General features: G+C 50.0%; 2 protein-coding genes across 2 annotated transcripts in view; both read left to right on the forward strand.

The window, feature by feature from the left end:
• The window catches only part of LOC144137919 (uncharacterized), a 510,196-nt gene that overhangs the window by 82,437 nt on the left and 406,104 nt on the right, over positions 1-21,655 (forward strand). The window lies entirely within an intron of this gene.
• On the forward strand, positions 14,011-15,138 carry LOC144139069 (uncharacterized). Its single transcript, XM_077671554.1, has one exon. The coding sequence runs from the start codon at positions 14,430-14,432 to the stop codon at positions 14,799-14,801; it is 372 nt and encodes a 123-aa protein (XP_077527680.1). The 5' UTR covers positions 14,011-14,429; the 3' UTR covers positions 14,802-15,138.

The following is a 21,655-nucleotide window of genomic DNA, read 5'->3' on the forward strand; positions in this document are numbered from 1 at the left end:
ACGGTCAACCACGGACCGCTTTTTGATACGCGGGATATATAAGGTGTCTTGAAACTTCTTAAACTTAACAACGCTGACGTGGTACTTACTAGAACGTTCAAAAAAAAAAAAAAAAAAGAAAGAAGAAGGGGCGGAAAAGATGTATCTAGCCAAGTCGGATCATTGCGCGATCCATAGCCATTGTGGTTGGGCGCGTTGCTCCCAGTTCTGTGCTGCTACGCGGAAGGCAAGGCAGCTCGCTCTGTGTCGTCCCACCGGCGAAGCAGTGCTCGCAGTCGCGTCGAGGTTGTTGAAGCTCCGACACCCGCCGAGGCAGAACGTCGCTGCGACATGGCCTCCCCAAACGGAGCCTGCATCGAAGACGGCGATGTTACCCCGTCGAAGCAAGTACCCGAAGATGACGCCGCCCTCCACGCGAAACTGAACGCAGCGAACCGGCAGATCGTCATACTTGACCACGAGATCCGCGCCCTAGAGCGGCTGTGCGAGCGGGCTCTGAGGAACAACAAGCACGCCTTCTGGGACCGGATTACCTTGAAGATAGGCGTCTTTCGCGGCGTCAAGATGATGTTCCACCACTACGCCAGCGTCCAGATGGCGGAACTGCAGAGCGTCGTCGCCTCGCTGGGGGATGAGAGTTCAACGGCCGGCAGCTATACCGAGGGCGACAGATTGCTCGACTAGTCTGATATCCACGGGCGAATGGCCATTGAACGGTTCCACTTTTGTTTTGGCTGTGTCCGTTGGATATATAGTTCGTGCACGTGGGGAGGGTGTTGTTCATGTGGAAGTCGTCTAGCGGTCGAACGCTGATGTTCGGGAAGTGTACTGCTTGCTCTCCTGGACGTTCTCGCCTGCCCGCCTTGTGAATGCTCGTGGCGCTTCATCCATGGATGCGCCGTGCCGTGAGAGCAACTGACTTTTCCCACGGTCTAATATCCCGCCCGGTGGATGGTACTGGTGACTGCGCAACAATTCCAGCACGCAGGAAGAATGGACGCCTCATTTTCGCAAAATAAACATTGGCCTGAAGGTAATGGCGCCTCTCTCCACATTTCGCGTGGTCTTTTTTTCGGTGTTTCAGTACCGTAACTACATGAAACGACGATTCCGACGGCGACAACAGGAGGAGCCAACAGCCCAGCCCCAAAGGGGATTCGCCCCTAAAAGGTTCCGACAAAAGCAATAAATAAACTTTAATACATAGTTTAATACATGGCTTAATGCATTACATAGGGATTACACCGTTAGCAATTGTGGAATAGAACGCTGCCTTCGAGTGGGCAGTTCTACAAATCTTTATTGTGGCGTATGCTATAATGTACTTCGAACCGTCAAGAGCAGCCGTGAAACGTGGCGGAACAAACAATGTCCTTTCCACAATTTGAACAGTACAGCTTCCGCATTCATTTTATCGGAAAGAATGTTTGTATGCTGTAGTACATTTTATTCCTCACTCTCAAGATTGCAGCATTTATCGCTTTTTATTGGTTTTCATTGTGTGTGAATGCGTGTGCATCCCTCTTCCAAAACTGAGTAAGGTGGATCCTTTTGTAGTCATCTTCTGAGCGGGTCCAAAATGTTTTTAGAAGGCTGACTAACCATAGTTTGGCCGGTATTCTCTGCGCTGTTTTTTTTTTTCTTGTTACCGAGGCATTAGAACGAGGGGCAGCTTCTGTCGTGTTTGGGTGTTTTTTTTTAAACGGTATCAGCCATGTTGAAGGTTTGCTTGCACATGTCTTTGCACGAGCGTGCTGCATGCTGTGCTAAGAGTTCGAGCGGAGTGATCGGTCTGTGTTGTGCCCGTGAATTTAGAAGCATGGTGGTAGCAGCAATACCACATCGTTTCGTTCAGCGCCGTTCCTCGAGAAGATCGCCATGGTCATCTGTCTCCCAAACCCCACGTGACAAATGCTACTGCTTTCCTGCTTTCGTGTGCAGCCATTCATGCAATTTCATTTTCATCTACTGCCTTCGGTTGACGTTTAGCGTTGACACTGCTGCACCACTTCATTCAAATACAGAAGTTCAGTTGCTCCGTCGAAAAGGCACGATCACTCGTATACAGGGTTCAGAAACTCCACTGGGAGCGAAACAATATTTAGCACTTCATCGGCGGAATAAGTTTATTCCAAAGCGTACGCGGTTTTAACGTCCATGGCAATATCAACACTTTTGTTGATATCACCGCAAGTTTTTGCATACCGCACAGGCATTAGCTGATAACGCGTAGCAATATACACACATTATCTGATAACGCGTACCAATTATACAAACGTGGCTGCCCTATCCCGAACAGCAAGCTGAGCATTAACGCTGAGCGGTGGAGCTTTTTCGGTACACGTCGAAACATGACAGAGATAACAAGAAAACGGTCAAGAAAATAAGCAATGGCTTAGCTCCGCTATGCCAGGATATACGTAGCGTTAGCTAAGGTTCAGCTGGTTATTCTTAGGTGTCCTGATTGTCTAGGATTAGCTGATTATCATGCTTACTGCTGCTAAAACGATTTCCAATCCCATCCAATCGCGGCTCCGGCGGCGGCTCCGGCGCGTCACCTGTGCGCCGTGAGACGTCACTGCTCCTCGCGCATGCGCAGCACGGCTCTCCAGGAGCCACGCGAAACTGCTCAACCTCGGCCAGTGTAGCTTACGCTACAATAAACGTACAACTTGCTTCTGCCCTAGCGTCCAAGGCTGCCTGGAGATTTCAGCGATCTATGTGGGCTTTTGCGCCGCAACATTACGCGCCGCTTCACTCCATAGACCCGCACAGGACCTTTAGGATGCCTGACGGACTTTCCAAGCATGATGAAGCGGTTCTTCACCGCGTGCGGCTAAATGTCGCTTACACAAGTTATTTTCGATTCAAGATGAAACAGGCCGCTTCCCCCTTCTGCACTCTTTGTGACGTGCGCGAGGACTTGAACCACGTGTTATGTGAGTGTACGTGGTATAGAGCAGCTAGAACGTCCCTTTTAGTGTCCTTGGGTCGTCCACTTTCTAGGGGACTAACTCCAAGTGACGTGCTAGGCCCTTGGTAGAACTCTAAACGAGCATCTCGAGCGACAAAAGCTCTATTGTCTTTCCTGCGAAGCACAGGACTTGATCAGACTCTTAAAGGAGCCATGAAGAGAAAGTACAACTTCGTTTGATTTGAAAGAACTAGGATTCAGTATCTCCCTCAGCTCCATTACAGCCACAAAAGATGTTTTTTTGAACGAAAAAAAGCATGAAGTATTTAACAACTTTCAAATTTTGCGCCACAGTGACGTGTTATGAGCAAGAATGACGTCATACGGGCCAACAATAAAACATAATTTTCAGTGCGTTAACTGCACGTTAGCATTCAAGTGATGTGGTCAAATGGAACTAGAGGCACCATTTCAGACGTCCAGTTATGTGTCGTCGCGACAGGTCAGTTAGGCGGCCGCCAATCGCCCAAACAAGGTTCCGTGACGTCATAGAAAAGTTGCGGGAAATTGACTAGGGGGTCGCGACTGCTTCACACGTTTTCTTTATTATCTCCGTTATTTGTTCGAAGATTGCGATGATATTGGTATCATTGTTATCGGGACTAAGCAGTCTTTCTAATAAACCCAACTTGTCTTTTGTCTTCATGGCTCCTTTAAACAGGACTCTCTTAATGAGCGCGTCATCTTCATCACAGTCTTTATCACCATCTGTTCATAGATTTCATTTTCTCATGCATGTGGTGTAGAAAGCTAGGCGCCTTGGCCAGGCTAACCTCACCAGTATCATTAAAGACTATTCTCTCTCTCTCTCTCTCTCTCTCTCTCTCTCTCTCTCTCTCTCTCTCTCTCTCTCTTGCACACGAAAGCAGAGTTATTTTGTTTTACAGCATCTCCTGTTCAGAAAATTCTGCGGTTACAACCAAACATTTTACCGTATACACTGGAAAGGAAAATTCTCAAGATAAGCTACCGCTCATGCATGGCGAATTGCGTCATATTTTTCGAAGTATAAAGCTTTTATGCTTTGCTGCTGGAATTTAGCACGCAAAAAAAAAAAAAAAAAGCGGTGGAACAGCTTCATGGCAAACGAAACGCGGGAACTAGAAACCACGCGAGAGATATCAATCGAAACAGTGCGTCAAGAAGATTTATGCACTGTTTTTCGTGACCAAGTAGTGTCTGAATTTCGTTCACAATATCTAACCGTCCGCTAAGTCCCCATTCACAGCGGCAGTCGATGATATTTGCACAATTGTCCGGCGCTCGCGATGAGCGCGTGCCAGCGAAGGCCATGGTCTGGAAGATGAGTTGCACGCCTTCGTCTTGTTGATTGTTAAGACGGGGTAAAATGAAATACTGGCGTTTAACTTAAAGAAAAAAAGATAAGGTGGCGCTAACTAGACGTCGACAAAGAAGACAAGAAACGAGATATACAGGCGCCAATCTTGTCTTCTTGTTGCGAATATTTCTTGTTTCCTGTCTTCTACGTTTGTCCCGAGCGGAAAGGGCCAACCGCGGATCGCTTTTTGTGACGCGCGATTTGTGAGGTGTTTCGAAAAGTCTTATACTTAACAACGCTGACGTGGTGTTTATTAGAATGTTCAAAAAAAGAAAGAAGAAGGGGCGGCAAAGGAGTATTTAGCCAATTCGAATCATTGCGCGAGCCAGAGCCATTGTGATTAGGCGCGCTCCTCCCGGTTCTGTGCTGGTTCGCGTTTGGCAAGGCAGCTCGCTCCGTGTCGTCCCAACGACGAAGCACCGTTCGCAGTCGCGTCGAGGTTGCTGCAGCTCCGACACCTGCCCAAGAGAGCAGAACTTCGCTGAGAAATGGCCACCCCAGACGGATCCGGCTGCACCGAAAGCGACGATGTCGTCCCGGAGGTGCCAGTACCTGACGATGACGATGTCCCGGCGGAGCGGTCACTTGGCGAGCGAGAAGCGCTCAGGATGCGGATCGTCGCTCTCCGGGCGAAGGTGAACGAGGCGTGCCGGCAGTTCGTATTGCTGGACCAGCAGACTCGCAACCTTGCGCGGCTGTGCAAGCGGGCCGAGAGGAACAACAAGCGCGCCCTCCGCTACAGCATCCGCCTGAAGATATCCATCATGACCGGCGTCAAGATGATGTACGACCACTACATCACCGCCAACATGGACGAACTGCAGCGCGTCGTCGGCCTGATGCTGCAGGAGGAGGTTTCGGCGGCCGGTGACTATTCTGACGGCGGCAGTGTGCACGACTAGTCGGCTGCACTACGCGCGAACGCCATTTGCACTACTCTATTTTCTGTATCAGGTATCCGTTGGATGTATAGTGTTCGTGCATGTGGGGATAGAGGCGATTCGCGTGCAAGTCGTGTCATGATCGACCGCGAAAGCGCGTGGCTCGTCTGAACGTTATCGTCTGCCGGCGTTCTGAACAGAAGTTCGTGGTGCGTCAACCGACGGCTGTGAATGCGCCGTGCCGTGAGAGCTCGGCCACGGCCTCCTCTGGCACTGCTTTCAGCGTGCTGGTCGCCCGCCTGGTGGGCCCTGAAGCTGACGACCGTGCAGTAATTACAGTGTGACGAAGAAATAGGCGCCCCACTTTGTCGGAATAAAGAATGGCCTCACTCCCCACCCCCAATTTTGTGCGGTCTTTTCCTTTCGTTTTAAACAGCGTAGCTGGTTAGTCTTTTAGTTGTTCCGTGGAGCGTTGCTAGAAAACTCAGCCCAGCTGTGTCTAGCAACCACCTGCACTGCTTCGCGTATACCCCACCTTAACTTGTGAAGATCCTGTCGTCCGCTGCCATTGCGCTGACACTGTCAGCTCGATGGCCGCTCCGCCCTGGTTCGTGGGGAACCTCGTTTCATTGGCGTGCTTGAACGGCGCCCGAACTCCCATCCGCTGGAACGCGCGCCATGCGCGAGGGACTGTTCGGGGAGACGCTGCCAGGGCTGCGAAGGTATGTGACGCTTTCTAAATCCCGCCAGGCCCGCCGGCCCGTGCCCTGGGCTGCTCCTCTTGTTCCACGCTTACATATATAGTAAGGCCGTACCTAACATTCGACGATCACGCCGTGCGGTACGCAGCTGTGAGCGAACGGACCGCGCCTCCCTCGCTGCTGAGAGCCTATCTGGCCAGCAAGATGATGCCCCTGATTTTGCCCTGACCGAAGGGTCCACTGGTTCTGCGCGCCGACGACGCGCACACTTTCGCGCGGCGCCCCATCGCCCCTTTCACCTAAAAGGAACTACGTAACTGTAACCAATGTAACAGGGAGGTTGGTGTAAAATAAACGTCTTGCCTCCGCACCCTGGGCATATTCCTTTGTCACCCGTTATTCCACCTGCCCAATAGAGGCGGTGTTGAGTTGGCGCGACGGCGTTTCAGTATCGTGAGCGTGCTCAGCTAGCTTCGAACTCACGGTGATTCCTCGCAGTGTGTGTGCCTGCCGTTTTGTGTAATGCAAGGGTTATGCATATTGTGAGGTAGAGAGACCGCAAGCTTCGATAGCACTTACGGGATCACGTAACCAAAATAGCGTGACAACCGTGCTCACATCACGTCACGTAGATGCAGCTTGTATGACCGCGTAACAGCGCATAAGTCACGCGATCGAAATGACGTAACATCACGTAAAGCTAGTCACGCGAGATGTTTCCGCCAAAATCACGTAAAGATAGTCACGTCACATATTCGCGCCGGAAATTTTTCATGCGAAAGCATTACTTATCTATGTTGGTCGAAAAGCGTACGGCACGCATAACGGCGTACTGATGGTACACAAAATGGGCGACTGCTCAGAGGATAAAAAAAAGAACAGGCCCGTAGTCGCATTATTTGAATTACTTGTGCAGAGTGCAAGTAAGGCTTGAACTATGCATGGCTGCTACCACTTAAAAAAAAAACACCCCTAGATGGCTGCAGCTACTGCCAATTGTTCTAATACTGCGGTGAGAAAGAGGAGAGGGGAGCCCAGCTAAAACGAAGAAAAAAAAATCCGATGTCAAATGGTTAACTATTTGAGTTTCACACGTGAAATACGCGTATCGTGTACCCCTTCTCTACCTCTATTTGTTCGTCCGTCAATCAATCAATGAATCAATCAATCAATCAATCAATGAATCAATCAATCAATCAATCAATCAAGTGGCTTTCGTGGTGTGTATGTATATAGGTGTGGATGGAGTGCGCCGTTTGCATTATGTACTCGGAAGCGCTAGACACTTTACCATATCCGAAACTGTGTCGGAGAACAGCGTGGTAAAGTGCACACTTGACCCTACAGGCTAAATGCGTATGCCGCAGAGCTCACTATTAGAGAGTTTTAGCTGACCGTTTTTCCCGCTCAGTGCAACAGGGGCGTCAGCAGCAGAACGGTTTTAAAGCAAAGCTTTTTACCTCTACCCCCCAAGGGTTCTTTCGCGACCGTTGGTGTCACCAGAAAACTCCAGCGAACAAGCAAAACAATTTACCGGCACCGCCGGGAATCGAACCTGGAACTAATAGACTAACAAAGCAAGAGCCCGTTGTCTTACCGATTTAGCTACGAGCCCAAGCGAGGAATGGGTAGACAGGTGGTGTACTCACCAAGCACATCTACGGGTTTACCCCCTGCGTTCTCGCTGAATGCCACGTGAAAGCGTCACGACACCACTCACGCCCGTCTAGCGGCCCTGTGCGCACCTTGCTCATGTGCTAAGAGTTACAAAAATTAAAAGAAGCTCACACCAATGCATGGCATCTGACTTCTAGTACGCCAATGTGCTAAAGCCTGTGGCCTCCAGTGTTCACGTAAACAATCACAGCTCCTTGTCGTCCACCCTCACGCCAAACCAAGAAATAGATTCAAATACTCCTTGATGGCCAGGCCATCACTATAAGCCCCAGCATCAAGATCCTGGGCTTACATCTCGAGGCTAACACCAAGAGTGACGTCTCCTTGCAGCGCCTCAAAAACAGCATTAATCAAATCATACACATGATCATGCGAGTTGCTACCAAGAAGCGAGGCCTAAAGGAATCCGGCACCTTTCGAATAATTGAAGCTTTTGTCCTCTCGAGAGTTACTTACGTAAACCCCCTGTCTTCTTCTCGACAATGAAGACATAGAGATGCTTTATATAATGATTAGAAAGGCGGTAGAGCAGGCCATTGGTCTTCTCATGAGTGCGTCCACACAGAGGCTGCTTAGCACGTGGCTCCACAACACGGTTGAAGAGCTGATAGAAGGCCATCTTTCTAACCAGAAGGTCCAACTCAGAACTACGATGGGTAACCGCATGCTTCACCAGATTGGCTGGGCAGCCCAGAATGTCACTCCGCTTGACGTACTCCAAGACTCTTGGCGACTAAAACTAAAGATGCTCCTTTTGCTTAGAAATATGAATGCCTCACATGACGAGGGTCACCGAAAAGCACGGGCTCAAGCGCTAAACACCACCCTCGGTGGGGAATGGATCATGCAGTTATCTAAACAGACGCCTCCAATCATCGAGGACAGCAATACGCCATCATCGTGGCTACCTCCAGAAGCAACCTCCTTCCGTGTACCTTGCTTAGGACCCAAGAAATGATGGCAGCAGAAGAGCCAGCCATCACCTTGGCTCTCGCTGAACCAGGGGTTCGGAGAGTTGTCATCGATTCCCAGCAAGCCTACTGGAATTAGCAGTACGGTTAGGTGTCCTGACCTGCACTGCGCGTGCTAAAAAGCCACTCCCCAAATGGTTCCATTCAGCTCATCTCGACACCCCCTCACGCTTTAATGGAGGGCCACAAATACGCCCACCCAACAAGCCTGCGCTTTTACTTCACGTGCTATGGAGCTGCACGAGGACAACCACCCGCTTATCAGGTTCAGGGAGATAACCCAGCATTATCGCCTTCTGGGACAGACCGTACCTTCGCCTTACCCTGACCTTTCCAGAGAACAACAAACTACCCTACGGCTCATACAATCCAGGCTCCTTCCCACAGCCTACGCGTCTTCACTTAATGTATTCAAATCGCTACGACGCTGAATGTAAATTTTGCTCAGAAGTAGGAACACTCCGTCCCGTAATCGAGGTGTGCGACTTTAGCCCTGAGCACCCTCCTCTCTTTCCGTCAACTACCCAACAAGAGCAATGGTAGATGCTGCTCTCCAGGCCCTTTCTACCTACCCAGCTTCAGCGGGTGGAAAGAATACAGGCCGCGCGGACTGCATATGGGCCCCACAGAAGAAGGAATCACTCCCCACGGCAGCACTCTGGCCGTTCAGAAATCTAAACAGTGTATTTCTTCCTCCTCCTCCTTCTCTGCTACAAATCTCGTCGCCTCCGTCCACGGCGCAGAGACGGAGAAGACAGATCATATAACACAGGGTAGGAGCATACTTTAATTTTATAAAAAAAACTTTCCACTCTTGTGCTACACCAATACAACTCAACCAAACACCGTTAATGCTTCGTGCATTGATGCAACTTTAACAAGAATATCTCTTTGAAGTAATAAATGGTGTGGTTAAAGGGAAGCTGAAGCGCTTTCCAAAAAAATTGAGTTAGATTAACAGTTATATAGTTTCTTGCGCGCTGATTCCGAATATCACATTGAAATTTATCGTACATGATTCCAAGTGGCATTTATCTTCCAAAAAGCGCGGCCCAGTTTGTAAGACGCGCGCTTTTCGTCTTTTGACTCCCCTGATTGGTTGCGCCCGTCATGACGTCAAAGGAGGACACCTTTCGGCCGCGCGGGTTGTCGGAAGCATTGCTAACGATCGCGCGGTTGCCTTTGCGGCAATTTAGCTCGCAGTCTAATTTTCGCGCATGACTGGGAGTTTGTTTTATAATTTCCCGTGCTGTTGGTTCAATTATCTTGGAGCTTAAGTTTGCTTTACACGACAGAGAACACCAAAGCAGTGACTGTGACGTCGACTAGTGGGTTCCATCAAAATAATTTTGAATTAGGCAACCAGCATAGGGTGATTTTATACCTTCTGTTAATATTAGGTGCTGCCTTAACTGTTTCTTATTATACACAAAACCATTTATGCCGAAGAATAATGGGCGTTTTATAAACAATCTACCAGCGAAAAGCACGTACGTGCACTGCGCGAAAAAATAGCGTTCATGCGCTGTAAACGTATATGCGAGACACATCTTGCCGGTAAACGCATAAACCAACAAGCAGACTCTGCTTCCGCATTTCCTTTGTTCGTTGTCGCCCACCCCAGCCCCGTTACTCATCCCCGTACACAGACCCACACGCGCGCGCCATTTCGGCAGCGGCGCTACGGCGCCTCCGCGATTGCTAGCTGCACTTCGATGAGTGGCGTCTTACTGCTTCACATGCATTTATTCTGAAAACACTGCAGCATACTAGTGCCTGCTCAGCATTATTGGCTGTAGTAGGGCTTGATTTTCGCTTGTGCGTTGCGCATTCTGCTACAATATTACGGCCACCTCGTTATAATTAACAGACCAGTCGGGCAAGGCAGTTACGGTAACAATGACCAAACGTTTGTGATAATGAATCGTTGGCCTGTTTCAGCATTTCTAGATTTAAGCATTTACCGCGCTAGTCGGACAGAGGCCGTATATTTACTCTTCGCTCCTAATTTTTTTAGTATCATCATTATATGTATATCACCGACTATCACTGGAACACACTTGAGGTTCAGTGACAACAAGTGCTTTCCAGGTTATAATATGCAGCCACACGGAATCTTGGGCAAAAAATTAGGCCCCCGCAGTCAGCACAAATTATGGCACGGTGGTGATTCGGAGGGTTTTTTTTTTTTAATTCCAGACAAACATCACCTTATCATGACATGTATACTTGCAAAATAAGTAATCTGGTTGTCTTGGTTCTTTTACTTTGTAGGAATACTGTTTACCTCTTAGCCGGGAGAAAACTTCTATCAGGATTGGCCCCTTGTTTTAGTTTCGCCAAAAAATTGTTTTTTTGAACACTGTCCTGAGCCCATAGGGAAAGAAAACCGACGCGTTTAACGAAACAAGTATTTCCTGAACAAATGTGACTTGGTTTCTGGAATGGAACGAAACATCCCCGGCCAAAGTACAGCAATATTCCCCATCCTTCCTAAATCTACAATGTAATGTGAACATTCACGTCCGTCGTATCAAAAAAACAAAACGCATTGAAGCGGTTTACAAAGTATTTAACGTAGTGTAGTATATATTCTCTGTCATCAAGCACAGCCACCTCGGCTGTCGGTTCCGTATGTTATCAAGCATCCCGGCGTGGCATTATTCTGCTTAGGAATACGGCATGATAACGTATGCCTCGTTTGGCGTTCATGCATACCTTTTGAACACGAAAATTGTACAAATGAGTGCTATCAACCACAACAACAACAAGTATCATTCACAAGGAAACACGGCGAAAAGAGCATGGCCGATGCGGCCGATCCGGCCGGAAGTCCAGGTATGACGTTTTTCAGCCGGTTTTCGCCCGCGCTCTTCGGTCTTCCGGCATCGCGCGGCGAGATGGGGGCGGGGCATAGGGCCACTTTTGTTTGCTCATTGCGCCGCTTCTGTTGCATGTATTGCGAAAATATTTCGTACACATGAACTATTGAATGTGTACTTGCTGCCAGTCAACTTTTCTTTTATTTCTAAAACCGCTTCACCTTCCCTTTAAGTGCATTTCGTTTCTCTCTGGTTTTGCTATTTGTAGAGCGATGTGAGTGAATTTAAGTGACGTCGCATGGGTAATCGTTATGGGTGCTGTTTACAGCTTTGCTTTCCATCCACATTCACGGGGTGGATTGGCGCGATTTTTTTTTTGTTTGCGATAGAGTGCCCGTTGGCATAAAAGTAACCTGTTTAGGGCATGATGGACACCCGTCTCTCGAAGGAAGGCAAGAAGGGAGCAGTGGTGGGTTCCCCAGAGCCACCGCTGGAGGTCGGGGGGTCTTCCAGGATGGAGGCCTGTGCCTCTCAGGTGTCGCTTTCTGGCTGAGTTCAGTGAAGGACACGCCCATATTAAATGATCCGCATCAGCTTGTTCGGCAGGAGCTGTGCAGAAGGGGCAGGTGTCATCGAATGGGGCATGGTAGCGTGCATGGTGGCAACGCCAGGGTCACAGCAGGTGAAAGCGCCACTCCAACGCGAAGTCTGCGCAGCAAAACCTCTTCCCAGCGAGCAAGTCTACGGGGGAGGTCCGTTCCACACGGTGGGGTGAGGGCACGTGTGGCGCGACGCAGATCGTCCTTCCGTTGGAGAAAGTGTTCTGTTGGACCGGTTGTTAACATTGGCAGCGGCCGAGGAATATAGGGTGACGAGCCCTATCCGCTGCAATGTTAGATTAACCTGTGTCAGGTGTAGAATACCCAAACACCACTTTTATTTGCGTCGTGCTGGGGCGGAACTTCCAGTTTTGTCCATTTCATGTCCATTTCAAAGTGATAGATTTTGATTTATTGTAAGGATTAACGCGCCGACGCTACACAGGCGACGAGGTGCGCCGCAGTGGAGGGTTCCGGATTAATTTTGATCAGCTTCGGGGATCTTCAACGTGCGCCGAAAGCTCGAACACATGGGCGTTTTCGCTTTTCGCCTCCATCAGAGCAGCGGCCGCCGCGGCTAGTAGTTGAACCCGAGTCCTTGAACTCAACAGCACAACGCCTTAGCCACTGGGCCACTGCGGCGGGTCCCGTTTCAAAGTGTCCGTTTCGAGCGAGACCTGATTGGCTGGCAGAGGATGATCGGCTGAAACACAGCACAAGCAAGGGAAGGGGTCGGCCTCTGCGCATATAGGCCTCGCAAGATCACCCACGTCACGACTGGGACATTTTTTAAGCGGACAAACTCAGAGTTCTGCCCCCGGTATCACCCCCTACGGTCTTCGTGCTCGTTGCTGTAAAAGCGAAACCGTGAATGGAAAATCTTTTTTTTTTTTTGTATTGCAGCAGTCTTTCTTTGATTAGAAAACATCGCTTAGCCGCTCCATATCGACGCCTTGGCCTTACTCTTCGGTGCCTATCCTGCCTGTCAAATGCCTCTTGTGCCAGCTCTAAAAAAATTACACATTTCATAAAACGCTATTACTCGCATAGAGAGATCAGGAATTTCACTGTGCACCAGGCAATATTTGGCGCTTCACGGGCGGCATAAGTTGAACTTAACACTTACGCGATTTTTGCGTCCACTGCATGCGTCATATGGCAGTTTTAACACTTTTATATCAGCGCAAGTTTTCGCGCACCGCACAGGCATTAGGTGATAACCGGTATCAAATATACAAAGTTGGCTGCCCTGTCCAACAGAAAACTGAGCGTTAACGTACGCTGGAGCGGTGCAGCTTTTTCATCACGTGTCGAAACATGGCAGAGATAACAAGAAAACGGCCAAGAAAAAAAAAAACTTGAACACGAGAGCAGGGTTATTTTGTTTTACATGTCTTGTTCAGAAAATTGTGTGATTGCAACCAAACATTTCACCGTATACACTGGAAAGGAAAGTTCTCAGGATAAGCTACCGCACATGCATGGTGAATTGCGTCATATTTTCCGAAGTATACAGCTTTTATGCTTTGCTGGTGGAGGTTAGTACGTAGAAATAAAAAAAATGCCGTCGAACAGCTTCATGTTAAACGATACGCGTGAACGAAGAAACTACGCGACAGATATATCAATCGAAACAGCGCCTAAAAAAACTTTATGTACCGTTTTTTGTGACCAAGTAGAAGGTCGTTCACAATATCTAACCGTCCGCTAAATCCCCATATTCACAGCAGCAATCGAAAACATTTGTCCGGCTCTCGCCCATGCGTGCATGCGTGCACCAGCGAAGGCCACGGTGGGGAAGATGGGTAGCGCGTGTTCTTCTTTTTCGCCGTTATTGTTCCGCAGGTATCTAATAAAATAGTCGCCTGTTACTGGCTGCCTCGTCCATCCGCCATCTTGAGTTCCATATTCATGCGGGAAAGCCACCCGTCACGCGTGTAGGAGCCGCGGCGCCAGTGGCAGTCGGCGCGTTCGTGTGCAGGCGTGGCCGCTCACCTGCGCACAACTGAAAAAGAGAACTTTGTGCGCAGCACTGAAAGAGGGCTCTCCCGCCACAGTGGAACCGGCGGAGTGGCGGCTCGTGCTAATCAGCCGCGCAGCTCTTGTAGTTTCCACCGTTTCCCAATGGCTTGCCCCCAGCGCAGAGGGCCAACCGCGGATCGATTTTTGATACGTGCGATTTATGCTGTGTTTCGAAACGTGTTATAGTTAACAACCCTGACGTGGTGCTTACTAGGACGTTAAGAAAATAAAGAAGGGGGAGGGGGCGGAAAAGGTGTATTTAGCCGAGTCGGATCATTGCGCGAGCCATAGCCGTTGTGACTGGTCCCGTTCCTCTCACTTCTGGGCTTGTAGGCGCAAGGCAGCTGACTCCGTGTTACCCCATCGACGAAGCAGTGTTCGCAGTCGCGTAGAGGTTGCCGTAGCTCCGACACCCGGCCAAGAGAGCAGAACTTCGCTGAGACATGGCCGCCCCAGACGGAGGCTGCATCGAAGACGGTGGCGTCGCCCCGGCGGAGCCGGCACCTGACGATGACGACGCGCTCGATATGCGGTTCGCCGCTCTCCAGGCGAAGGTGAACATGGCGTGCCGGCAGTTCGTCTTGCTCAACGACCAGATCCGCGACTTGAAGCGGCTCTGCAAGCGGGCCGAGAGGAACAACAAGAGCGCCCTCCGCTACAGCATCCGCATGAAGATGTCCATCCTGAACGGCGTCAAGATGATGTACGACCACTACATCACCGCCAACCTGGACGAACTGCAGCACGTCGTCGCCCTTCTGGAAGCGAAGATTGTGGCCCGTCGCTATTCTGTGGCTGGCAGAGTGCAGGAATAGTCTTCTGCACTACGCGCGAACGCCATTTGCACTACTCTATGTTCTGTATCAGGTATCCGTTGGATATATAGTGTTTGTGCATGTGGGGATAGAGACGATTCGCGTGGAAGTCGTGTCATGATCGACCGCGAAAGCGCGTGGCTCGTCTGAACGGTCTCGTCTGCCGGCGTTCTGCCGTGAAAGCTCGGCCGCGGCCTCCTCTGGCACTGCTTTCAGCATGCTGGTCGCCCGCCCGGTGGGCCCTGAAGCTGACGACCGTGCAGTAATTACAGTGTGACGAAGAAATAGACGCCCCACTTTGGCGGAATAAAGAATGGCCTGACTGTAATGGCGGCACCCCCCACCCCCCATGTTGTATGGTCTTTTCTCTTTGCTTATGACAGCGGAGTAAGCTTTTACTTCCACCGTGGAGCGTTACCAGAAAACTGAGCCCAGCTGTGCGCCGCTTTGCGTTGCGTAGCAACCTCCCGCTATGGCTGCGCCCATCCGAGCCTATATATCTTAGACACCGCTTTCGTGATCACATAACCCAAGTCACGTAACAAGTGCCCAAATCACGTAACTTAAATGCCGCTCGTATGGCCACGCAGTCACGTGACCGAAATCACGTTAAGTCCCGTAACCACGACACGTATCACGTAAAGGGAGTACCCGTGACCTGTTCCCGGCAAAATTCGCGTAAAGCTCGTCACTTGACATCTTTATCTTAAGCCTGACGATGTCCACTTGACATATTCCCGCCACAATCTTCCCGCGAAAGCATTAGTTCGCTATATTGGTCAAACATCGGGCTTCCATGGCACGCTAACTGGCGGACTAATGATATAAAAATGGGCGACGTGCTGAGAGGATAAATAAGAACCCGCCAGTGGATTCTTGGAATGATGCCGCGTTGCTCGGGACAGCTCGTATAAACAAACTAGAAGTTTGCAGAAGGTAAACTGAGTAAATTTTCGTGCTAGGTGGTGTTTGAACCAGGGTCCTCTAGAAGGTGGCTCTAGCACGGAATTCCTGGACCACCGCGGCGATGATTCTAGGTGACTAACGGTGAACTTAGCAAAGCGGTTGCGGCCTGTGTTAGGATCGTGTGCTCCGCGCTACAGGATAAACTTGCGCATGGTAATTAACCAAGTAGCAGTGAGGTGCGTTAATAAGGCGTATTCCAACTAATAAACTGCATTTAGGCTAAGCCTCTCTGTCACAGTAATCAAAAGATGGCCATCGATGGTGGCTCAGTGCAAGCGTTTCGCTGCTGAGGCCAAAGACGCGGGCTCGATCTCGGTTGCAGCAGCCGTTTTTCTGATGGAGGCGAAAAACAAAAATGTCTATTTTATTGGTAATTGGTCCATTTGAATGGTGTTTATAAACAAGTAGCGATTAGGTAAGTAGTGAAATATAGTACAACTAATAGCGTGCATTTAGGCTAGCAAAGATAATTGGCTAAGCCTATCTACCATAGTAATCGAACAAGAGAGAAAGCGTCGTAGAGAGAAAAAGATGATATCGCCGCGGTTACTCAGTGGCTATATCAGGCTGTGCGCTAGTGAGCCCAAGGGCCCTTGGGCCCTTGGGCTCCCGGCGGCAATGGCCCTTTTTCTTTTTCGCTTTTCGGGTTCCACCAGAAAAGCGGTCGCCGCGGCCGGGTAACGAACCCGCGTCTTTGGGATTAGCAGCACAACGCCATAGCCACTGAGCCACCGTGCGCGGCGGGTCCCGACTTCCGTCTTTCCTTTGTGCGCGAGCGCGCGTGTGTGGGCTTACCATATTGACTGCGGTAAGGCAGGGGAAACGAGTCCATGCAGTGACGATATTCGCGCCACGTGGCTTCACTGCAGCGGAGACTGCGTTTGCTGGGTTCCGCAATACGCATGCATGAATGAAACGTGCTTGTCGCGATATGTGAGCATTATGTCGGAGAACACGCGAATGTGCTATCACCTGCTTTGACGGCTATATCCATTTAAATCGTACTTTGGACTCGTGGTTGTGTCTCTCCCGCCAGTGCGAGGTTAGGTTAACCACTATCAGGTGTAGGATACCCAAGCGTCAATATTATAGGCATCGCGCTGGGGCATAATTCTCAGTTTTGTCCATTTCACGTCTGCGCTGAAGTGTCCCTTTCGAGCGAGCCCTATTAGCTGACAGAAGACGGCTAGGTGGGCAGTAGCACAAGCAAGGAAAGGCGTCGCTTTCGTCGCTTGTCATTGGTCAGAAGAGGCCACGTAGGTGTACCTACGTCACGACCGAAACCGACGCGAAAATGACATTTTTGAAACGGACGAACTCAGAATACTGCCACCGGTATCACCCCCTCCGGTCTTCGTGCTCCTTGCTGTAAAAGCGAAACCGCGGATCATTTTATTGTACTGCGGCATGTCTTTGATTAGGACATAGCCGATCCAATTCATCGCCTTGGCTTTTTCAGTGCCTGTCCTGCCTATCAAACGCCTTTTGTGCCGGTTCTAAAAAAAAAAAAAAATGCACGTGCTTCTGTGCACCATATGGCAATGTCAACACGTTTATATCACCGCAAGTTTGCCCGCACCGCACATGCAGCAGCTGATAACGCGTTACAAATATACACAGTCCTGCGGTATTCATAACAGCAAACTGAGTATTAACATTGAGCTTTGCAGCTTTTTCACCACACGTCAAAACAGAAAAAACAAAACGAAAAAATGGCCAAGAAAAAAAAAACACAACTCGCGCACCAGTGCAGCGTTATTTCTTTTTACGCCATTTCTTGTAATCCGCCGCGGTGGCTCACTGGCTGAGGCGTTGCGCTGTTGAGCAACGGATCAGCCAGTGAGCCGCCGTTCGATTCCCGGCCACGGTCACGGGTTCGATTCCCGGCCGCGGTCATGGGTTCGATTCCCGACCGCGGCGGCCGCTTTTTTGATGGAGGCAAAAAGCAAAAACGCCAGTGTGTACGAGATTTCGGCGCACGTTAAAGATCCCCTGGTGGTCGAAATCAATCCGGAGCCCTCCACTACGGCGCGCCTCATCGCCTGCGTTGCGTCGGCGCGTTAAAGCCTGTTATTAGAGCCGTACATTTTACCATACACGGGTCAGGAAATATCTTAAAATAAGCTACCGCTCACGCATGGTGAATTGTGTCGTACTTTAGGATGTTGCAGCTTTTATGCTTTGCTGCTGGAAGTTAGTACGTAGAAACAGAAAACTGCCGCTGAAACGCCCCCAGAAACTAGGCGACGCGTACAGCAATCGAAACGGCGCCAAGAGAAGCTTTATGTTTTTCGGGACCGAGTATCTGTAGGTCGTCCACAATATCTAGTCGTCCGCTAGCGACAATACAAGATATTTTTACAGTTGCCCGAAGCTTGCCGGCGTGCATGTGCACCGGCGAAGTGGTGGTGGTAGCCCATATAACCACCGCATACCCATTTAAGGGAATTGGCCAAGACGAGTTTTCTTTCACCAAAAAAGGATGAGATAAGGTAAAGCAGTAAAGCGGAAGATAGGATTTAGTACGTATGTTGAAGAGAGATAGGGAAAAGAGTGAGAGAGAGAGGAGCGAGAAAGCAAAACCAAAGTCAGCTTGATCGGAATAATATTAGCACGGCAGACGAGCCGTCTCCGAAATGAATGAGGCCACGGTGGTGAAGCAGAGTTGCGTGCCTTCTTCTTCTTTCTTCATCTTCTTCTTCTTCGTGGTCGTTGTCCGTCGTCGTCATCATCGTCGTGACAATTTGGCGGAGATCAAATAAAATAATGGCCCGTGACTGTCCGTCTCGTTGATCCGCCACCTTGACTTCTAAATTCACGCGGGAAAGGCACCCGTCACGCGTGTAGGAGCCGCGGTGCCGGTGGCAGTCGGCGGGCGCGTTCATGTGCGGCCGTGACCGCTCATCTGCGCACAACTGAAAAAGGGAACTTAGTGCGCAGCCCTGAAATCGGTATTTCCTGCCAGAGCTGAACCGGCGGAGCGGCGGATCGTGGTAATCAGCCGCGCAACTCGTGTCACCCGCGTTTGTCAATGGTTTGCCCCCAGCGCAGACGGTCAACCACGGACCGCTTTTTGATACGCGGGATATATAAGGTGTCTTGAAACTTCTTAAACTTAACAACGCTGACGTGGTACTTACTAGAACGTTCAAAAAAAAAAAAAAAAAGAAAGAAGAAGGGGCGGAAAAGATGTATCTAGCCAAGTCGGATCATTGCGCGATCCATAGCCATTGTGGTTGGGCGCGTTGCTCCCAGTTCTGTGCTGCTACGCGGAAGGCAAGGCAGCTCGCTCTGTGTCGTCCCACCGGCGAAGCAGTGCTCGCAGTCGCGTCGAGGTTGTTGAAGCTCCGACACCCGCCGAGGCAGAACGTCGCTGCGACATGGCCTCCCCAAACGGAGCCTGCATCGAAGACGGCGATGTTACCCCGTCGAAGCAAGTACCCGAAGATGACGACGCGCTCGAGATGCGCATCGCCGCCCTCCACGCGAAACTGAACGCAGCGAACCGGCAGATCGTCATACTTGACCACGAGATCCGCGCCCTAGAGCGGCTGTGCGAGCGGGCTCTGAGGAACAACAAGCACGCCTTCTGGGACCGGATTACCTTGAAGATAGGCGTCTTTCGCGGCGTCAAGATGATGTTCCACCACTACGCCAGCGTCCAGATGGCGGAACTGCAGAGCGTCGTCGCCTCGCTGGGGGATGAGAGTTCAACGGCCGGCAGCTATACCGAGGGCGACAGATTGCTCGACTAGTCTGATATCCACGGGCGAATGGCCATTGAACGGTTCCACTTTTGTTTTGGCTGTGTCCGTTGGATATATAGTTCGTGCACGTGGGGAGGGTGTTGTTCATGTGGAAGTCGTCTAGCGGTCGAACGCTGATGTTCGGGAAGTGTACTGCTTGCTCTCCTGGACGTTCTCGCCTGCCCGCCTTGTGAATGCTCGTGGCGCTTCATCCATGGATGCGCCGTGCCGTGAGAGCAACTGACTTTTCCCACGGTCTAATATCCCGCCCGGTGGATGGTACTGGTGACTGCGCAACAATTCCAGCACGCAGGAAGAATGGACGCCTCATTTTCGCAAAATAAACATTGGCCTGAAGGTAATGGCGCCTCTCTCCACATTTCGCGTGGTCTTTTTTTCGGTGTTTCAGTACCGTAACTACATGAAACGACGATTCCGACGGCGACAACAGGAGGAGCCAACAGCCCAGCCCCAAAGGGGATTCGCCCCTAAAAGGTTCCGACAAAAGCAATAAATAAACTTTAATACATAGTTTAATACATGGCTTAATGCATTACATAGGGATTACACCGTTAGCAATTGTGGAATAGAACGCTGCCTTCGAGTGGGCAGTTCTACAAATCTTTATTGTGGCGTATGCTATAATGTACTTCGAACCGTCAAGAGCAGCCGTGAAACGTGGCGGAACAAACAATGTCCTTTCCACAATTTGAACAGTACAGCTTCCGCATTCATTTTATCGGAAAGAATGTTTGTATGCTGTAGTACATTTTATTCCTCACTCTCAAGATTGCAGCATTTATCGCTTTTTATTGGTTTTCATTGTGTGTGAATGCGTGTGCATCCCTCTTCCAAAACTGAGTAAGGTGGATCCTTTTGTAGTCATCTTCTGAGCGGGTCCAAAATGTTTTTAGAAGGCTGACTAACCATAGTTTGGCCGGTATTCTCTGCGCTGTTTTTTTTTTTCTTGTTACCGAGGCATTAGAACGAGGGGCAGCTTCTGTCGTGTTTGGGTGTTTTTTTTTAAACGGTATCAGCCATGTTGAAGGTTTGCTTGCACATGTCTTTGCACGAGCGTGCTGCATGCTGTGCTAAGAGTTCGAGCGGAGTGATCGGTCTGTGTTGTGCCCGTGAATTTAGAAGCATGGTGGTAGCAGCAATACCACATCGTTTCGTTCAGCGCCGTTCCTCGAGAAGATCGCCATGGTCATCTGTCTCCCAAACCCCACGTGACAAATGCTACTGCTTTCCTGCTTTCGTGTGCAGCCATTCATGCAATTTCATTTTCATCTACTGCCTTCGGTTGACGTTTAGCGTTGACACTGCTGCACCACTTCATTCAAATACAGAAGTTCAGTTGCTCCGTCGAAAAGGCACGATCACTCGTATACAGGGTTCAGAAACTCCACTGGGAGCGAAACAATATTTAGCACTTCATCGGCGGAATAAGTTTATTCCAAAGCGTACGCGGTTTTAACGTCCATGGCAATATCAACACTTTTGTTGATATCACCGCAAGTTTTTGCATACCGCACAGGCATTAGCTGATAACGCGTAGCAATATACACACATTATCTGATAACGCGTACCAATTATACAAACGTGGCTGCCCTATCCCGAACAGCAAGCTGAGCATTAACGCTGAGCGGTGGAGCTTTTTCGGTACACGTCGAAACATGACAGAGATAACAAGAAAACGGTCAAGAAAATAAGCAATGGCTTAGCTCCGCTATGCCAGGATATACGTAGCGTTAGCTAAGGTTCAGCTGGTTATTCTTAGGTGTCCTGATTGTCTAGGATTAGCTGATTATCATGCTTACTGCTGCTAAAACGATTTCCAATCCCATCCAATCGCGGCTCCGGCGGCGGCTCCGGCGCGTCACCTGTGCGCCGTGAGACGTCACTGCTCCTCGCGCATGCGCAGCACGGCTCTCCAGGAGCCACGCGAAACTGCTCAACCTCGGCCAGTGTAGCTTACGCTACAATAAACGTACAACTTGCTTCTGCCCTAGCGTCCAAGGCTGCCTGGAGATTTCAGCGATCTATGTGGGCTTTTGCGCCGCAACATTACGCGCCGCTTCACTCCATAGACCCGCACAGGACCTTTAGGATGCCTGACGGACTTTCCAAGCATGATGAAGC

The sequence above is a fragment of the Haemaphysalis longicornis genome, unplaced genomic scaffold, assembly GCF_048455015.1.
Source record: "Haemaphysalis longicornis isolate Haplotype H1 unplaced genomic scaffold, Haemaphysalis longicornis Haplotype H1 scaffold_5, whole genome shotgun sequence".
Classification (NCBI taxonomy): Eukaryota; Metazoa; Arthropoda; class Arachnida; order Ixodida; family Ixodidae; genus Haemaphysalis; species Haemaphysalis longicornis.

Excerpts from the sequence above, each read along its gene's own strand:
- LOC144139069 (XM_077671554.1), top strand. The coding sequence starts at position 14,430 with ATGGCCGCCCCAGACGGAGGCTGCATCGAAGACGGTGGCGTCGCCCCG.